Raw genomic sequence first — 19,897 nt, forward strand, 5'->3', positions numbered from 1 at the left:
GAAACAAATGTTCCAGCTCTATGGCTGATGTACCTATCCCCTGCTCTAGGATGGATCGGAGGACTAGATTTAGTAGAGGCTTCTCAATCTTGAATGAAGAGCTAAAAGGGCACCATTTATTCATCTACTAACTTCCTTCTCCGCATGCAGACGCTCATTGAATCCTACAGGCCAAGTTTCCCCAATTTGGCTCCTAGAATTCTCAGAAGTGGCCATTTTGGCTGGAGAATTCTGGGCGGTTCAACCAGGAATTTGAGGGCAACCATGTTGGGGAAGATGCCGTGGCCCTTGGGATACCTTGACAGGGATCACGGGTCGGTGTTTTGTTTTGTTTTGCCTCAAAATACTTTGGGAATGGACATTTTCTTTGATTACAGAAGTCTTACTATAGAAGGTCCTATAAAAAGCATAGGACAAGGAAACATGACATGGCTATTTGGCATTTGGAAATATAATAGAAAGATTCCTTTAAAAAGTGGTACTAGCCATGGCTTTGAAACGTCAATATTAATACTTCTTATTCTTTGAAGACACATTACTCCACCTAAATGCTATGGCAAAAATGTTTTCTTTAAATAAAAAGAAGAAAGTTATGGCATTATATATTGTGAAACACTCCTGAAATACATTCAACTTTCATCTTTGTAACAACTTCAAGTTTATTCTTGCTTTTTTTTCTCCTGTGCACCTTATAAAGCACATTTGTAATCCCTCCAAATCATTTTTATTTTCCTTGAATTAAAAAAAATGCAAACATTCTTTATTTTTTGAGGTAAATTATTTTTCCTGAGTAGTTAAAAAAAGGGAAAAAACCACTACTACATACATTAGAAAAATAAAAAAGAGCCTAGCTTATTCAATAATCTACATTTTAAAAAATCCCAACCCCCTTCTCTCAAAACGTACTGATTCCATCTGCTTTATTGTAAGATATGCCTCTGAAAATGAGTCTGTTAAGAAATATTAAATGAATGATCCATAGGTTGTTCCCTATAGGGACCTATAGGACAACCTTCCCTAATTAGTTTGACAGAACCATGAAATTCTGACAGACATCATTCAAAAAAAACTCAAATATTGTTTTTTGGGAACTTTGTGGGCCAGGCAATGCCAGCACTGACAGTGGTTGGAATGTTTATACACCCCAATGTAGTTGCCAGCCTGCCATTTTGCGATTGTTGTAAATATTGTAAAATGTGTATGGTGTAGGTTAAAAGTGAATTGAACTGTGAGGTATTTGGGGGTTTCGGGTTTTTTTTTGCTATTTTTATGCAGGGCTTCCCTGAGACCTGAACATTATTTCAAGGGTTTCTTCAGGGTAAAAAGATGGAAAGAGGCTGCAATAGAAGAGTCAGACAGAAGTGTTTGAGGTGTGCAGCATTACAAAGGAGCTGGGAAAGGGGTAATACCTGGCAGAATATTTTACAATGCTGGCTGGAAAGGGTTGATTAGAAGAACAGATCAATAATAAATAGGTTATCCTGAGTTCATTGAGCAACTACTTTTCATTAACATAGAGACCTGACAACCACCACATAAACTTTCAGACATTTTTTTTAAAAAAACAAGCTGCATGTCAGTCAGTCTAGGGGAGGACTTGCATCCAATTGGTGTGGCTTTTTTTTTTAAGAGATGAAAACTACATCTCATCCTTTCCCCCATTTTCATACGGAAAGAGGAATGAGACTCTCAGAAACTGGAACCTGCAGCGCCCCAAGACCTTTAAGAGCAAACCAAGAATTCAATGCTTCCAGTGGCTTCCTCTCAAACAGATTAAAGATTATTTGGAAAGAGGAACAGGAGCTTCCCCACTAATTGTGAGAGCCATACATTTTATCCCATTCCACATACAAGTCCAGCTCCTTCTGAGAAACAGCAGGGTGGATTTTGCAGAAAACGCTTTCAAAATCCTTGTAGGAGGTGGGTTGAAGTTGGCCTGGCAGGCTATGCAGTTTATTGGTCCCTGCCTGCTGACAGAGCTGGAGGAGCTCACTGCCCGAGTAGCTTTCAGTAAGTTGGACAATGGAGGCCATCTCCCTCTCGCTGAGACAGTAGTTTTGCTGAGCTAAAGCATGGTGCAGAATCTGCCGCCTTGCAATGCTGTCTGGCGGGGAGATGTAAAAACGTTTGGCAAACCTTCTTTGGGTGGCTTCATCCAGATTACCAGGCCTGGTGGTGGTTGCTATGACAACCACATTCTGCTCAGTGGAGGTAGCAAGCTTGTCCAGGTAGGTGAGCAACTGGGACTTCGAGATGGCAGCGTCTTCTAAAACAGATTCCACATCGGTGAGGAGAATGACAGCAGGCTGCCGACAGCTGGATATGAAGAAAGTGGTCTGTAGGATTTTCTCTGCCTCAGCCTTCCACTTGGAGACCAAGGCTGTGCCACTGAGCTTCAACAGGGTAGATCCCAGCTGGGTAGAAATGCACCTGCTCAGCAGGGTCTTCCCTACACCACGAGGCCCAAAGAGCAGGATGGTTCTGGGTGGTTGGTTTGCACCAGTATATGCACCAGGCCTCAGGATGGGCCACACGAGCTCTTCTTCAATGGCAGCTTTGACAGAGACTTGTCCTGCAATGTCCGTCCACTGGACTGGAGGGCCGCAGTCAATTACTTTGTTGTTCACCAATTCCAGAATGAAAGGGTCCATGGTTTTCAGCTGTTCTTCTACTGGCTGGCTGCTGTTGTCACCACTGAATGCTGTCGTTTTGGGCTGCATCCTTAGAGCAAAGGAGTCTCCCTCATGCTCCCCATTGGCAGCCGGAGGAGTGAATTTCTCAAAGCTCTCACTAGCCCTCAGTGGGGCTTCACTAACACTGTAAGCTGGAGAGACCAATCCTTTCATAGCCTGGGTGTTGAACTTCCCAATGGGCTCATCGGAAGCCACTGTGGTTGCCACCACTCCTGCTCCACTTGGCCTTTTCCCACCTTTGAAAGGCACCTCTGAGCTCCGGTTGAATCCATTCCCTCTACATTCACCATTGTCGGACATCTGATATGGGGACTTTGGTTGCTCATAGCTGTATTTGCGATACCTGTCTTCGCCATCTTCCTCCCCGCCAGCGATATCAAAGGCCTTTCTTTTCAAAGAGCTCCCTGGTTCGCCACTCAAGGGTGCTACAGAGAGAGGACTCTGATAGCTGTAACCAGGGACCACAGGAGGGCGGGAGGAAGGGGGAATGGGTGTGGGGGCAGCAATGCCTGAGGGCAAATATGAAGCTGAAGGATGGGGAGGGTGGATGGCACCATAAGTGGGCTGAGCTGGGTAGCTCCCTGAAGCGTAATTATACATGGGTCCTGAAGAAGTATATCCAGGGACAAGGGTGGTGGAAGGATGGCTGGGCTGCAGGAGGCCAGAGCTATGCAGGTGGGTGGATGGGTGTGGAGGGGGAAGTGCCGAAGTGGGCTGGCTGCAATAGCCTGAGGGCAGGTAGGTTCCACTGTAGCCCGACGGATACTCCTGAGATGCCCCGAGGCTGCCAGACGTGGTGGGTCCCCCACAAGTGTTACTGGGATAAATCGAGTCAGACAGGTTAGTGGAAACCACGGGGGAGGTACCAAGACTATTACCCGGTGTGACAGGAGGAGGAACAATCCCCTTGGAGCTGGACAGTCCATCATGCATTGGGGTCAGAGGGTAAACTCCTTCAGCGCTGTGGGCCATTGACCAAGGCTCAACCTCCCCCTTCTGTCCATTGAGGGGTCCAAAGGCACCATCCCCATAGGTGTTGAGTGCTGATGGCCGGTCATAAGGGGAGTCGAGGACTCCTGAGTACTTCTCCGCATACCTCTTCAGCAGGTTGGAAGCAGTCAGAGCAGAGATGTCATCATTGGCCCAAGCATAGTTGAAGCGCTGCCGACTGCTGTGGTAGAGATCAGATTTGTGGGCAGGTGAAGAGGTGGTAGAGGAGACATCGAGGTGCTGCTCTGGCCACTGATTCAGGGGCTGAGCATGCTCTGGTGTCCAGTGCATCTTTGACAGAGCTGGAAGGAAAGAACAAAGGAACCAGAATCAGCTTTAGGTTTAAAAGGAAATGTATCCTAAAACAAATCAGTGGCTCGTTTGATAATTACCTACTACAATTACTGCACAAAATACAGAGACAATGATATATATTTTCATAACATCTAGGAAAAGCAAATAAGCTAAGATTGGGAAAAAAATGAAAAAGATGGGCGTGTCTAAACTAAGAACATCCTCTGAGCTTCCTATGTGAAGTCCTGGAGCAGCCCCACAGTGTGTCGACAGCCAGTCAAACTTGGCTATTCTTAAGGCAACAAAACATAACTGAACATAGGACATATGGAGAATTTTCCTCTGCAATTTTACTCTGACTTCACAGAATCTTATTTGCTCTTCCTTCCATGAAAGATTCTTTTTGAACCTCTTTGCCATTGGGTTAAAATTATACTATCTGAACAGTTTGATGACATTCCCAAAGGATACATCAGGTTGCAGGATCCAATCTGGGCTGGTCACTGGGGCCAGAGGTTATGCCTTCTGAGCTTTTGGACTCATGCTGGAGCCCATCCTGAGGGAACTTTCTCTCCAGAGAACTTCTCACTGGTAGCCTCTCTTCAGAAGTGACAAGATGGGCTCCAGCATGAGTCCAAAAGCAGCTCAGAAGACAAAACCTCTGGTCCCTGTGACCAGCCCAGATTGGATCCTGCAACATTATCCTGGGACACATATATTCTCCTTCATTTATAAAACATCAGGTGTTTGAACTCCAGATCCTATATGAATATTAACCAATATTAGTTGCAATAGTGCTTCATTTGGATCCACCTTGCTTATTTTGATATATTGTCAAAAATAACCATGCATTCACTGTATTTCCTAAATTTTAGACAGTTATCCAATCCAGGAAAGGAGTTTTCTTGGAAGCCTTCGGTAATGAATTGATCAATCGCCTTTTGAAACATCATGTACTTAACGTAATGTACATCCTGAATATAGTATATTTATTAATGTTCCTAAATAATTCTAGGCACTCCGGCCACAGAACCAACAACTCTATGCGCCTAATTGAGGTGGTTCTGCATAAATCAGCATCTTCACCTGTCTAAGCAATTTTTATTTCAAATATATTTTGATCAAATTGATAATAGATAAATATACATGTATCGTGGAACTCTGAAAACTAAATCAGGCACCCCATGTGACAATAGGAAGAAAAGCCACAACATACAGTAGCTGAACCAGACATGGTATTCAGCAGGTTCTAACCAGTTTTGGAGAACCAGTAGCGGAAATTTTGAGTCGTTCAGAGAACCGGCAAATACCCCCTCTGACTGGAGTTTTTACAGTATCCTTCCCCTGCCACGCCCACTAAGCTACACCCATAGAACCCATAGTAAAAAAAACCTGAATCCCACCACTGAGCTGAACCTTCATTCAGCTGAAGTGTGGCTCAAAATTAGACTGCAATAATAGAGAAGAATAAGCCCAACGAGAAGAGAATATCCGAAAAGAATGCACCAGTTCTAGAAAGAACATCCAGAATCTGAAATAACAGAAGAGAGGCTACACCTATTCTTTGCCAAATAGTTTAACAACAAGAAGGCAAAAGTGAAGATTGGTTAAGATTTGGCAAAACCTACCTGATAATGAAAGTTCCAACAGAAGAGGCAGCATCTGGCAATCACAGGCCAATTACCTGCTTACCAACAACTTTCAATTGCTAACTGATGTGGTAGCTGACCCAGTCCAATAGCATCTAGTTGAAAACAAGCTCCTTCCACCTGAGCAGAAAGGAAACCTCTGAAACAGCAGAGGAACAAAGATCAGCCCCTAATTGACAAAATGATTTTGGAAAACTGCAAGAGAAAGAAGACCAATTTGAATGTAGCATGGATTGGTGACAAAAAGGTGTTTGACACTCTGCCACATGATTGGATAATCAAATGCCTAGAAGTCAGAAGCTTTGTGCCATGATTAATGGCACTATGAAGAGACAATTGTTGGTCAATTATGATAGACTAAGAGGAGTTAAGATCAAGACAGAAATCTATGTTCTATCTTTCAAGGAAACTCACTATCACCACTTCTATTTGTCGTTGCACTGATTCCTCTATCAACAATGCTGAATAATTCAGGCCACGGCTATCAAACAGCAAAAATATCTACCACACTATCTCACCTCCTTTATGTGGGTGATCTGATTGTATGGAAAAACACCATTTCAAATAGAATCATTGCTCAACACTGTCCTTATATATAGCCAAGATACTTATATGGAGTTTGCACTCGACAACAAGCCACCCTTACCAAAAAGAGGGGGGAAATGATGAAAACTGAAGAAATCAAGATGTTCTATGGAAATAACAGTCTGTAAACACTGGTGTGTGGATGAAGGGCATGATATATCCCTGCCAACTTACCTGGCTTCCTATCCATGGCTTTAAATTCTGCTTGAGTGCAATCCACTATAGCAGCTATGTGTCTAATGACTGGAATTGCTCAAGTGTTAATTGCCTTGATGGTATTTCCTCCACTGAGTTTGAATGTTAAGATCTTCATTCTTTTGATGTATTCGCTTTTAATCTTCTTCTTGACTTTAGTGCACTTGATGTCATCAGTAGGAAGGATGCCCATATACTTGTAATCATCCTCATTCAAATTCTGGGTGTTATTTTTATAGGGCATCTTGATTTCTACGCTGTGCACAGGATCAGGTGATGGCACCTAGTACCTAAAGATGTTTCCAATCCCTAATAGCTTGCAACCTAGGATTCTTGCAGCCCAGGATTCTTGCTTTAAAGATTTATACATAGAGTGATCTAAATACAGAGTGGAGTGGAGTGGAGTGGAGTGGAGTGGAGTGGAGTGGAGTAGAGTAGAGTAGAGTAGAGTAGAGTAGAGTAGAGTAGAGTAGAGTAGAGTAGAATAACAGAGTTGGAAGGGACCTTGGAGGTCTTCTAGTCCAACCCCCTGCTTTGGCAGGAAACCCTACACCACTTCAGACAAAAGGTTATCTAATCTCTTCTTAAAAACTTTCAGTGTTGGAGCATTTACAACTTCTGGAGGCAAGTTGTTCCACTTAATAATTGTTCTAACTGTCAGGAAATTTCTCCTTAGTTCTAGTCTGGTTCTCTCCTTGATTAGTTTCCACCCACTGTTTCTTGTTCTACCCTCAGGTGCTTTGGAGAAAAGCTTGACTCCCTCATCATAGTGGCAGCCTCTGAGATATTGCAACTCTGTTATCATATCACGCCTAGTCCTTCTTTTCGTAAGACCAGACATATCCAGTTCCAGCAATAGTTCTTTATGTTTTGGCCTCCAGTCCCCCAATCATTTTTGTTGCTCTTCTCTGCATTCTTTCTAGAGTCTCAACATCTTTTTTACATCATGGCGGCCAAAATTGTATGCAATATTCCAAGTGTGGCCTTACAAAAGCATTATAAAGTAGTATTATTATCTCATATATATGAGATGTTTTCTTTTGCAAGGATTTGTCATTTATTCAGAGTATTCATATTCAAAGCTTACAATATCATGGCTTACAATAATTAATATGGAGGCAGTATTTTCTGTCAAGAATAGAACATAATTTATAAATGCTCAACAAAGTATTTATTTTAGATTAAAACTTGATGTATCCCTTTCAAGATTCAGGGACTGTATTACCCTGGGTATCTGGAGAGCAATTCACAGCACTTTAGATTTTGCTAAATTTCAGCTTCCAATATCTTTGAAAATGCTGGCCAGGGTTCTGGCAACGAGAATACAAGAACATCTGCTTGAGGGTGTAGTACAAGGCTAGCAACAGCAACTACCAATTGCCTATTAAAATTATAGCAAAAATTATACTCTTAGTAGAATTTGAGTAAATTAAAATACTGTAAATTACAGTAACATTATCCTCCGTGCAAAATGTTATGGGAAGGGAAATTCCCACTGCTAAGGAAACCTTCTTGCTAAACTACTGATAGAAAATATATACCTGCGAAATGAAAACTGGTCTTGGAGGGTCATTTAAAGGAGGGGGTCCCCAGCCCCCGGGCTGTGGCCCACTATTGGGCGTTGAGCCTATCAGAACCTGGCCATGGAAGTGGCAGGTGAGCGTACGCATCCCCACTTATGGGAGCAGTGAGCAAGCTGTGTGCATACACGCTTGCCCGCCAAGCACAGAATCATCCCCTCCCCCCCTCTGCTCGTCCGCAAAGCCGAAAACATTGGGGAACTCTGAGTTAAAGAAGGGGGGGCAGGGTTGATAACAGGGGTGGGATCCTACCGGCATAACAACCGGTTTGCTGAGTGCGCATGCACAGTACTTTTAAAACAACCTCTCCTGCAAGCTATAACCATCTCCTGCTGACACGCAGCACTCAGCTGTGCCGCACAAAGCAACTAAGGTTGCTTTAGCAGGGAATAAAAGGCAGCCTAGAGCCCAGGTGGGCAGGTAGGCTCAATCGAAGAAAAGAAGATCTTTGGAGCGACCCAGTTCGGTGTCATCTGCTCTTCAGAGCTACCGGTTCTAGAGAACCGGACCGAACCGGTAGAATTCTACCCCTGGTTGATATGGAAGCTAGAGTCATTTGGAAGGTCAAATTATTGTATGTTTTTAATGTGAAATTCAGCATCTTGAAGTAATTCAGATACATGATAAAAGAGGCCAAGTTGTTTCAGAATTAGCTTGAGGCAGCAGTAAGTATTCAGGGCAGTTCCTGAACTGATTCCCAGAAGAGTCCCTGGCACGATTTCCATCCAGAAGTGATTCAGATACCAATCATGGAGCATCAAGCAAGGAAGGAGCACCATTCTTACTCTTTACTCTCTTTATGTATGAATGTAGATAGAAATAACCATAGCTATTGTAGCCATCTACATAGTCATGTAGATAGAAATAGCCATAGCACTTAAGACTTATATACCGCTTCACAATACTTTACAGCTCTCTTGAAGCAGTTTTACAAAGTCAGCATATGTATGTATAGGTAGACCCTGATTTCTGACTATTTGTTTAACCATCGAAGTTTGAAGATACAATGGGGGGGGGAAGTAACTCACAACTGGTCCTTACACTTCCAACATTCCCACAGTCACATGATCAAAACCAAATTCTTGTCAACTTAGCATACATTTGCAATGGTTGCAGCATCCCAGGGTCATGTGATCACCTTTTATGACCTTCCCAGGGAGCTTCCGACAAGCCAAGTCAACAGGGTAAGCCAAATTTGGTTAACGACCATGCAAAAAAGGCAATAAAATTGGAAGTGACTTATTTAATGACCAAGTCTCTTAGCCATGGAAATCCAGGCTCCAACTGTGGTTGGAACCTAATGACTACCAGTATGTATTTCCTGAAGCATGTATGCCTACCTTAAATTATGAGAAAGATAAAAGCACAGCCTAGCCCACTTAACAGGATTGTCCCTGCCTAAAAGAGCTGCTTTTCATACTATTTTTTTTCCCACTGGGCAGCCTTTTCTTTAACCAATGACTACTAATTAGATTGGATTCCTATTTCATCATCTAGCACACCATCCTTTTGGGCACCCATCTGGAAGCTTCCTGGTGGAGAAAGTCTGCAGGCAAGCCAGCCAGAGCTCTTTTAACAACCTGGCAGAGTGACGCCAAGAAGCCCACCCCGGCCCTTCCCTCCTCCTCTGGGCTCAGCTGCTCCATCACAACTCGGCAGAGGAATGCACACAATGAAGCAATCAAGCGCCAAGCTGGAGGAATGCTAGCAGCACATCATTCGACCTGACTTAAGTAATTTTAATTGCTCTGGGCTGGTTTTGGCGTTCTTTTCTTCCCCCACGCCCCCTCACCCATTTTTTTGGCTCTATAATTATATTTTATTTATTTAGTTATTTGTCAAGTGATTATAACAGGTATAAGTATAAACATAGTTATGAATACATGAAATTGATACATATAAGAAAAATAAAAATAAACAATAGGACATGGACGGTAGGCACGTTTTTGTTGTTGTTCTTGTTGGGTTTTTTTACTACGGGCCTGTGGGTTTCTCATCCTCCTAGCGTAATGAGCACAGACATTTCAGAAGCCTTGCTGAGGGGCTAAGCAAATTCCAAAAACCTTCCAGGCTCCAGAAGGTGGGAAAAAAAACAGGAGTGCTGGGCTGAGAGGCTGAGGCCCCCAACATTTTCCACATTATCCAGCCAAATACCTCTTTTCCTGCTACTCTCTTTTTAACTGATGTATTTTGTAATATTTATAACCTATCCCAACTCTCTAGGGGTGGCTTTGTGGTTGCAAGCCTAGCTTTCCAGCGCTGGGTCTTTTCATTTCTATTGTTGGTCTGTGGCTGTGTGGCTGTGTGTGTGTGTGTGTGTTCTTGCTCCCTCTTCCTTGGGCCGAGTTTCTCCTCCTCTCCTCATTTGCAAGGGCCTCAGGGGAAGGCTGAGGTGGGGAGGGGGTGGCGGGGGGAGCGCGTCCTCCATTCAGCCTTTAAGCCACTTGGTGACCACAGCACAATTAGATTACCTAATGCTTTAATTGACTTATATGGCATTTGTCCTTCCACTTTGGATATCAAACTTACACAAGAGGATTTAAATGGCAGGTTTAACCGGGCTTTCTTCAGCATCCTGCCTGCATTTGCTCACTCTTATATTAAAAAGCACAAGAAGGCAAAGTCCACGGAGGGGTATTCTTGCCACAAATACCTTCGTCACCATATCCCATCCATAACGCCCAGCCAAACAAACAAACGAATGAATGAACGAACGAATGAACAAATGAATGAATGAATAAAGGGATGATAAAGAATTAAAAGAAGGCCCTCCACAGGGAGAGCTTTGGAAAAAGGAAGACAAAAGAAGAAAAACCTCCCAGGAAACACTCCCTTCAAACACTCGGTTCCAAGTTATATGTGGGGTGGGATATTTTGTGGGGAGGGGGAGTGAATGATATCACTTGCTGAAATAGCAGCAGAGACTTCTGCCCTGCATTAACAGCAGCAGTAAATTATTAAAGGAAAGGGTATCTCAGGAGTATCAGGAAAAATGTGGTTGTTGTTTTCAATCAGTAAAGGGAATTCAGCATATGATGCTTCAGTTCAGGGTGGCTATGCCCCAAGTATTAATGAGTTCACTCTGGGACTGGAAAATTCAAATAATTAAAATTTACTGGGCACAACTTGGCAAGTGGGCCCCCATGTAAACTGAATAAAGAAAATAAGAAAAAATAAGCTTCAGATTGATAAAAAATATTAACATTTGGCTTTTTAATGACTAAAAATGTGTTTTTCAGAAAGCAAGTCTCCCTCCTTCCCTCCTTCCTTCCTTCCTTCCTTCTTTCCTTCCCTCCCTCGTCCTGGCACAATTATTTGGCACAAGAAAGACATCAAGTAGCTTTCTTTTGCCAAATTCAAAGAACGAGATGGGGTAATTAGCCTTAAAAAGAAGAAACTGCTCTCTTTTCTGCCTTTTCTCAAAAGGAAGGAAGGAAGGAAGGGAGGGAGGGAGGGAGGGAGGAAGGAAGGAAGGAAGGAAGGAAGGAAGGAAGGAAGGAAGGAAGGAAGGAAGGAAGGAAGGAAGGAAGGAAACAGATGATCTGAAGCTTACATTTTCTTATAACCTTTATTCAGTTTATATGGGCACCCACTTGCCTAGTTGTACTCAATAAATTTTTAGTAATTTGAATTTTCCAGTCTCAGAGTGAACGTACTATACTTAGAGCATAGCCATAGCATCTCACTGAAATCATCATGCTTTTTCAGAGGAGAAACTTTCAGCTTTGGGATATACAGTATTTTGTGTGTCCGTAAACTAAAGTCACATTTTAAAAAAAACTAATGCCACTTACAATGAACAAATTCTAAAATTGGGAATATTTTCTGTGTTGCCAAACTGAATAATGCTCCCACAGTGACATAGGCAAAATTCCTTTTCTAACTTTCTTTCACATTTCAGTATTCTTCACTTTGTTTGTTTAGTTGGTGAGCTATTTTGCTGTTTCTGTTAAACAATTGCAATATATTTCACCTAGAGATATATCTAGAGACTGCAATCTCCTTCCATCCACCTCTGCATCTGGCTAAATGTTATCCTAAAGGCCACAGAGCACACAAACATAAATTATGCAGATGATATTTTTCCTATACCTATTAGGCTGTCAAACAACTGATGATTCTTAGAGTGATTACCTCAGCACTTTACCAAATGATGTGAGGAGGAGGGGAAATCACAGAGAAAACATGAGAGATACCAAAATAAATACATATGAAAGAGATGGCTGGGTGGGAAGAAAACAGATCTTTTGTGTTTTGTGCTGCCACTGTCCAAATATTGCCTGAACAATTTAACAAGCTACAGCTACTTTCTTCTTATAAGGCATTATGAAGAAAAGCACGAGTTAAACCATTCTAAAATGGTGAAATGGAATAAATAGTCTACTGTAGACTAACTGAGAAATACCTGGTATTTATGTCCATCCAAATGTTCTGAAAACAACATCAGACATGTATCTTTCCTACCATAAAGGTCTAAGCTAATTTTTAACAATTACACTCTACCAGTCTCATTTATTTATTTATTTTACAGTTTTTGTGACTTTGATTTTTTTTTTGCTGGAAATTCAACACGTGAAATTTCTTGACAGCTCGCAGAATTAAATGAAAGGCAGAATGTGAATCAAATAAATACATCCTAACTTCTGCAAGAGCAACTCAGCCTTTCATCCTTCCAAGGTGGATAAAATGAGAAGCCAGATTGTTGGGGGCAATCTGCTGACTCTGTAAACCGCTTAGAGAGGGGTCTAAAGCAGTATATAAGTCTTAAGTGCTATTGCTATTACAATACAATTTAAGTAACTCCCCAAAGCATTATTTTTGTATGATTTTTAATTTTTAAGATTTCAAGAGACAGCAATAACTAAAAGAATTATTTTTTAAAAAAAATCAACTAGGAAGATAGTCTCCAGTGGAAGGATGTGGCATAAGTGTTTTGGAAAATTATAATTGACTTTGGTTTTTATTTATTTATCTTGGTATATTGCCAATGACTAATGTCTTGTGGGTTTAACAAAATGTAGCTCAGTTGTAGTCTCAGCTGCAAAAGATTCCACAGAAAATTTTTATTCCCAACACAGGGGTCTTAAACCAAGAAAAAGTTGTGGTCAGTTCCATTGAAAGTACAGCAAAATTAACATTTAATTTTTTTATAGCTTTAGTAAGAACCAACCATGAGAGTTTCATTTAGATGGATTAAGGCCTGACTATCCAGTTTTTCTAAATAAATTCCAGAGTGTCTAAGCCAGATCTTGAAAAACAGAATTACAAAACTAAAAATATTAAAGAAGAAAGAAATTATGACATCTAACGAACTGAATCCTGCTTGTGAACATTCCACCCAGTTAAAATCCTAAACTTCAAAATCTCTGAGCAGTTTTACTGGGATGAAAAATATCAGTGAGGTCAAGACAAAAATGGATTTCAATTAAATTCGATGTTTAGTGAATCAAATTATTTCGCAACATATTTCACAATTTTCTCCTTTTGCTTCAATTTCATGAGAGTTTTGGAAGGGCTCTGCAGCAAAGCTGTCTTGAGACGAAGTTCAAAATGCTCAAAGCGGACATTGTGGGGAAAGGATTGGAACCACGTCTCTTTTTACATCCATCATAAGAGGCACATGAAAGGGGCGGGGCTTCAGTTGCACAGCAAAGGCTACCATCTTTACTCCTTTTACTCTCTTTGACTGCATGTGCCCTTACTCCAGGGGCTATGGCTAAGGCTTTTGGGGCTGTCTATTGTACCCCCAGAGCTTAAGTTATTTTAAATGTGGAAATTACTTAATTTCCTAGTGTTTCTCAACCTTGGCAACTTTAAGATGTATGGACTTCAACTCCTGGAATTCCCCAACCAGCAATGAATATTAAAGCAGAATTCAATCTTATGGACATTGTCAGAGAATGCATCCCACTGAATGCCATATCCACATGCATTGAACTGAGCAGGACTTTTGAAAAAATCTCCCCCAAATTTAGGTCAAGCATTTAAGTAACAAAGAGAATAATCAAAGCAGGAACTCAAATATCAATATTTAACAGTGAGAATTATTAATCAAGATCCCTGCAGGGTAAATTCTGAATCATCTACACTGTTCCAAATACAGCATGGCTTATTGCTTTGCTTTTAGATTAAACACAAATCTTTGGAGTTTATTTTCAATCTAGCCATAGGGCCTTTGCTAGATATTCAGGCTATAAATGGTATTTGGCTCTCCATTAAATTAAATTTAAGGAAAGGGACCCCTATCTCAAAGTAACAAAAAACTACCTAGCTGTATTTAGGGTGGATAAATGCTAGGGACAAAAGGCAACATATCTAAACCAATTTCTTACCTTTCGTTTAAAAAAAAAAAGGAAAAGAAATTGGAGGGGGGGAGGGGAAGAGAGAGAGAAGTTGTCAGGCATTTGAAATGGAACGTGAATGAGCATTCCCAAAGAAGGCAGATGTTTCAATGCGCCCCCTTGGCAGTGTGAGAAAATTACTGTCCAGTGACCAAATAGCCTGTCAGTTTCCCACCCTCTTGGCTGGCCCATTATCTAAAGCCCAAGACAAAAGGAAGGGTGGGGGGGCACTGAGGAGAGAATCCCATTGTCCCCTTGCACTCTAATTATGGAAATCTGGTTAATCTATTCAGGAGCAACTATGGACTGGACTGGGTTTGCTGCTGGGGAGTGGTGGTGGTGATGGAGACTCTTTTGGCCAAAGCTTGCAGAAAAGGTTTCCAACTATTCAGAGTTTTAAGCAGATGCCCTCTCCCCCAGCCCACACCCCTGCTGTTCCCCAGATCCTGGCTGTCTCTTCTTCCACAGTAAAAACAAACACACACACACACACACTCTTTTCTCTTATTCCTCCTGCCACCTTTTTAAAAACAAGACCTGGTCCTCAATTCCAAACCGAGTCATCAGCTGCCTTCAACGTCCTCTGATGTCAACAGTCAGGCATTATGATCATTTCACCCCCAACCCCCACAAGGGCCATTGTATTCTGCAGGCAACCCACATTCTGCAGTTCACAGGCACCACACAGGCATATGTGCCCATTGTCCCCTTTAAATCTGCGCGCATAAATGTTATGAGATGCTCTTGCACCGTGCTCTGGAGGAACAGACACACAGGAAGATCAGCCTGTGCGCCTACAACAAACACACTCACAGAATGAGGAAGGCACCCCAGGAAGTCAGATGTGTGGGGGTGAGGATGCAAAATGTTACTGCCTGACCAGTGCTGCCTCTTTTGTTGCTTGGATGCTTAACAATAGGGGCATCTCGCTTACAGCTAGGAGACTAGCTTATCTTCCTAAAACCATTCTGCGCTAGGGCTGCCCCAGAACTACCACGGACAAGGAAAAAGGGGAAGCTGTACAAATGCATGAAATCCCTAGCTGGTTCATCCAACACCCCCTTTAGTTCAGTATAAACCATGTGCTTTTCTTTATTGCTGTTAATGGCTTAAAAATGCTCCTCCTCATAGCCTTAATGTTATCTCTCTCTCCCACCCCCATACTTTTTTTAAAAGAATGAATACTTTTTTCTCATTAAGTGATATCTGCTTCTTTGTATATAGCGTACAACATATAGGTGTTATTGTTTATTTTGGGCACACCTGAAGACCCCTAAGCCTCTTCATTTGTGTCCCAATGTGAAATCCCTCCAGCCATCAACTTTAAAACACTGAGACTGGAAAAGGATAATAGCTTTATTTATTTCACAGGCTGGTTTACCATTTAATCTGTTAGAAGATTAACCACACACAATATAGAAATGGAAACACTAATATGTAGTTAATAAGTCAAGATTCCCTTAATCCAATAAAATTTATTCCTTAAATTGTAACCTAAGTGGCATAATAAACTCAACTATATACCATATTTTTTAATGACTGATGCCCCTTTCTTCCTTTCTGGACTTGTTTCTTTTTGGTCATTATTGCTCCTTTGTCTTATTCTATTTTTGTGGCGTTATTTTTCTATTGTTCTTTGTCTTTAGATATTTTAACAATTGTAAACTGCCCAGAGTTACTGGGAGCCAAGTGGCACATACATTTATACATTTATTAATACATTATTATTGTTGGTCATACAATCAACCAGATGTTTAGACTATATTCGGCATTTTTATCCACCTATTGCATCCTTTCCAAGGACCTGGGATAAGCAGATGTTGTTTGATGGTGTTAAAAGATATAAGATACAGGATGTAAGCTGTTCCTAGTAAAGCTGCCTTTTGCAATTGACCAAGGGTGATTTTTCTCAATGCCAATGGTGTTCAAGTGATGCTTGAGATGTTGCTAGTCTGTTGGTATGGAGTATCCAGAATACCAAGGTTTATTGATTGATTGATTGATTGATTGATTTTTGCCACCCACCTCACCAAGATAAGAAGTCTTAAATTCTATGAGCTCATCAGATCTTTTATCCAATTGTCCAATAAGAGGCAACATAAAAAGCACTCAATGAAAGCCCTCCCACAAACTCTCCAAAAGTGAGTGGTTGCTAGAGGGGGAAATGAAAAACAGCCAAGGTACTTTCACTCTCTTGTGTTTGTTGAACCTCTGTCGGGAAGTGGAGAAGCTGGTCTGAGTCCAGGAGCTGGGAGGATACCCTAGAAACCCTGCAGAGCTCTGTTGCAATTCCAGACAGATCACAGCTGAGCTGGAAATGAGTGACAATGTTCCCAAACATGGACCATAGTAGGAGATCATGTAAGGGTGGACCTCAGCTACAAATACCTAGTCTGGAAAGTTTTATCTCTTGTTGCCTGCTGTACCAAAAGGCATCATGTGGGAAGCAAAAAATAGAATCTATCTAGTAGATGATCCACCAAAGGAAGAGCAAAACTTTGACAATAGCAGTGATACGATTTTCTTCTCCATCACTGCATCACCCAAATTAATGCTGCTTAAATGAATAATATTTGGAGGAACAACTGAAGTGGACTTCAGTCTGAGTTCAGGGGGACCCTGTTCCTGGATTTGAGGGGTATGCCAGCCTCACCAAATTACTGTTTTTCAAAACTGAATGTCTCCCCATCGTCACTCTTAAATAGGAGCAAAGTTTAAAATGAAGTAACAGAAGCAGCTAATTACAGTTCCTAGCAAGGAAGGATACTAAGGTCCATATGGAAGGATGATGATGATTTTTATTTATTTATATCCCACATCTATTGTTTGTATAAATAACTTAAGGTGGTTGAACACACACTATATTACTTCCTCTACTGATTTCCCCCACAACAGCAACCCTGTGAGGTGGGCTGGGCTGAGAGAAAATAACTGGCCCAAAGCCACCCAGCTGGTTTTCATGGCTAAAGCTGGACTAGAACTCCAGCCAGGTGCCTTCTAGCCAGGTGCCTTAATCACTAGACCCAGCTATGATAATATAAAAATTCAGCTTACCTTGTCAGTTTAGCATTTAAGCCTTTCGTAAATAAATGAAATGATTGGGTCTTTTTACTAACTCTTATAAACAATTCAGCATGAATTGAAACTTAGTACGAAACTTAGTATGAAAAGTTGGGGTTCTACAAAGTTTATTATGAAAATTCTAATATAATTGCTAATATTATTGTCACGTGTTATCTATATCTGGATAAAAATCATCAGTGTCATTTTAGGAATGTGACAGTCAATTATTCTTTGGGTATATCCTATGAAATATCAACAGGAATAGGGCTATTTGGATCTGAGGGGAAACTTCATTCCAGAGGGCAGATATTGCTACAGAGAAGGCGCATTTCTGGGCATTATTTAACCAAAAACCCAGAGCATGCCAATTTTGCCAGACTGAATCAGCCAGGCAGGCAGTCCCTCAAGAAGCAAGGCTCTAGGCCACATATGCTACCTAGAGATTTTTCCATGTTTAAAAGGGGTCTCCCTTCTTCTATAGCAAATAGGGATGTTAGAAACTCTATCCAATATATTTTATGTTGAAGTTGTCTACTTGAGATATTAAAGGGATGTGTGTCCATTTTTAATTTAAAAAAACAGAGGCAGTTTAAATGTAAGCCCTAGTCTCATATTTTAAGTCAGATTTTAAAAATTATATGGGTTTAAAACTATGAATCTTCAGAAAGTCCACTGAGATAGTATTATAACTGGAAAAGAGATGTCAAGTAGCATGTGGGGATTTAACAATGAACCTTGCTCGGTTTCAGCAATAAATTTTCCATCAAGTAAATTGCATTTTTCATGAGCAAGGCTTTATTTGTACTTGTCTTCATAAAAGCACGCCTTGTCATGGGTTTCATCCTTTGCTCTAACTCATCCCTGGAGCCAGGCTTATTGAGTTTCAAGACCAGTGACTAATTTTGCCTGGTGAGAAACTGGCAGGTCAAGACACTGTGTATATATATGAAGTGTCTAGCAACCATCTTACAGCCACAGTGACATTGCTCCTTTTATATGCCGTTTCAGTCAGCTGGCATCAAAGTTATGCCCTTCAGGAGGAAAGTTTGATTCTTCTGTCCTAGAAAGGCTTTCAGAGAACTAGCTGAGGGGCTTCCCAATATATGTACTCCTTACCATGTTTCCCTGAAAATAAGATCCGGTCTTATTTTATTTATTTTTGCTCCAAAAGACACGTTAGGGCTTATTTTGGGGGAAACATGGTATCAGGGTGATCAGCCCAGCCAGGTGCCCCACCCCCGGCATGCAAACAAGAGGCGGGAAGCACGTGGGGGCTGATGATGTCAGGCAGCAGCTGTGGCCCACTAGCCTCTTGGACAGCATACTCTGAGGCTGTGCAGGCCGTGCAGCACAGGTAAGTCCGAGTGCTGCAACCCCCAGGCTGGCCTGGAGGCAGAGACGCAGAGTGTGAGGCATGTGATCTGGCCTGCTGGACACACCACAAGGCCACCTACCCCTTCATGGCCACAGGCAAGTCGAGACAGACGGTGGGATGACGAGATGTGTTGCATTTCTGTATTTTATGCATTCCTATACTTATGTAGACAGTTGTAAAAAAAAAAAACTCCCTTCTTTACTCTCCCATTTTCCCAGGTAGTCCTCAATTTACAGCCATTCATTTAGCGACTATTCAAAGTTACAACAGCACTTAAAATACCCTGTTTCTCCAACAATACGGCCTTCCCCAATAGGAAGTCCCAGCATGTTTTATAGGCATGAAATGAAATTAAGCCTGTCCCCCCCAAATTAAGACCTATATTAAAACATGCAAAATGGGGGGAATGGGAACAGGGGCTTGCCATTAGGAAGTACTTTTGTTGCACACCCGGATATGGTGCTGCCTGCGTTGACCCCAATACGAAGTGCCCCACCAACTCCGAGGTCAACATCCAAGCCGTCGCCGCCCGCCCGAAGATGCAAGGGGGGGCAATTAAGTCACCCCTGAAAAGACAGCCTAGCCATTTTTTCGGGGCTCAAAAAAAAATAAGACACAGCCTTATTATATGAGAAACACGGTAGTCACTTATGATAAGTCCTCATGACCAACACAGCAAGATCACGTTTAAAATTTAAAATGTCCTGGGGTTATGTGATTTGGCATTTGCGACTCTCCCAGCTGGCAAAGTCGATGGAGGAAGTCAGGTTCCTTTATTGACAGTATGATTCACTTAACGACTGCAGTGAGCCGCTTAACAACCATGGCAAAAAAGGTTGTAAAATCAGGCACGACTCATTTAATAACAATGTTGCTTAGCAATGGAAATTCTAATCCCAATTGTGGTCATAAATTGAGGACTACCTGTATTTAAGTAGCCACTTTGCTTTCAGCTGCCAATCTCCTTTTTTACCTATTTAATCACACAGCCTTGTTTGTAATAATGGAACAGTGCAGCAAATAATATTTTAGGAACCTTTGAGCATACAGAATGCTTGCACTCTGAATTTGACCCTAAGCTCAGCCCTGATAAGAATTATATTACAGTACATCTAACATTGTTCTGATTTGT

At 41.6% G+C, this 19,897-nt stretch overlaps 1 protein-coding gene across 1 annotated transcript in view; it reads right to left on the bottom strand.

Moving 5' to 3' along the window:
• Nucleotides 1–1,486: 1,486 nt before the first annotated feature.
• The window catches only part of FIGNL2 (fidgetin like 2), a 58,587-nt gene continuing 40,176 nt past the window's right edge, over nt 1,487–19,897 (bottom strand). Inside the window, exon 2 of the mRNA XM_087925183.1 lies at nt 1,487–3,985. Coding sequence (XP_087781309.1) covers nt 1,812–3,974 — 2,163 coding nt within the window. The 5' untranslated portion in view covers nt 3,975–3,985 and the 3' untranslated portion in view covers nt 1,487–1,811. The remainder of the gene's footprint in view (nt 3,986–19,897) is intronic.

This window comes from Pseudonaja textilis, chromosome 2, assembly GCF_049901715.1.
Source record: "Pseudonaja textilis isolate UNSWEBS1 chromosome 2, rPseTex1.2, whole genome shotgun sequence".
In the NCBI taxonomy this organism is placed as follows: Eukaryota; Metazoa; Chordata; class Lepidosauria; order Squamata; family Elapidae; genus Pseudonaja; species Pseudonaja textilis.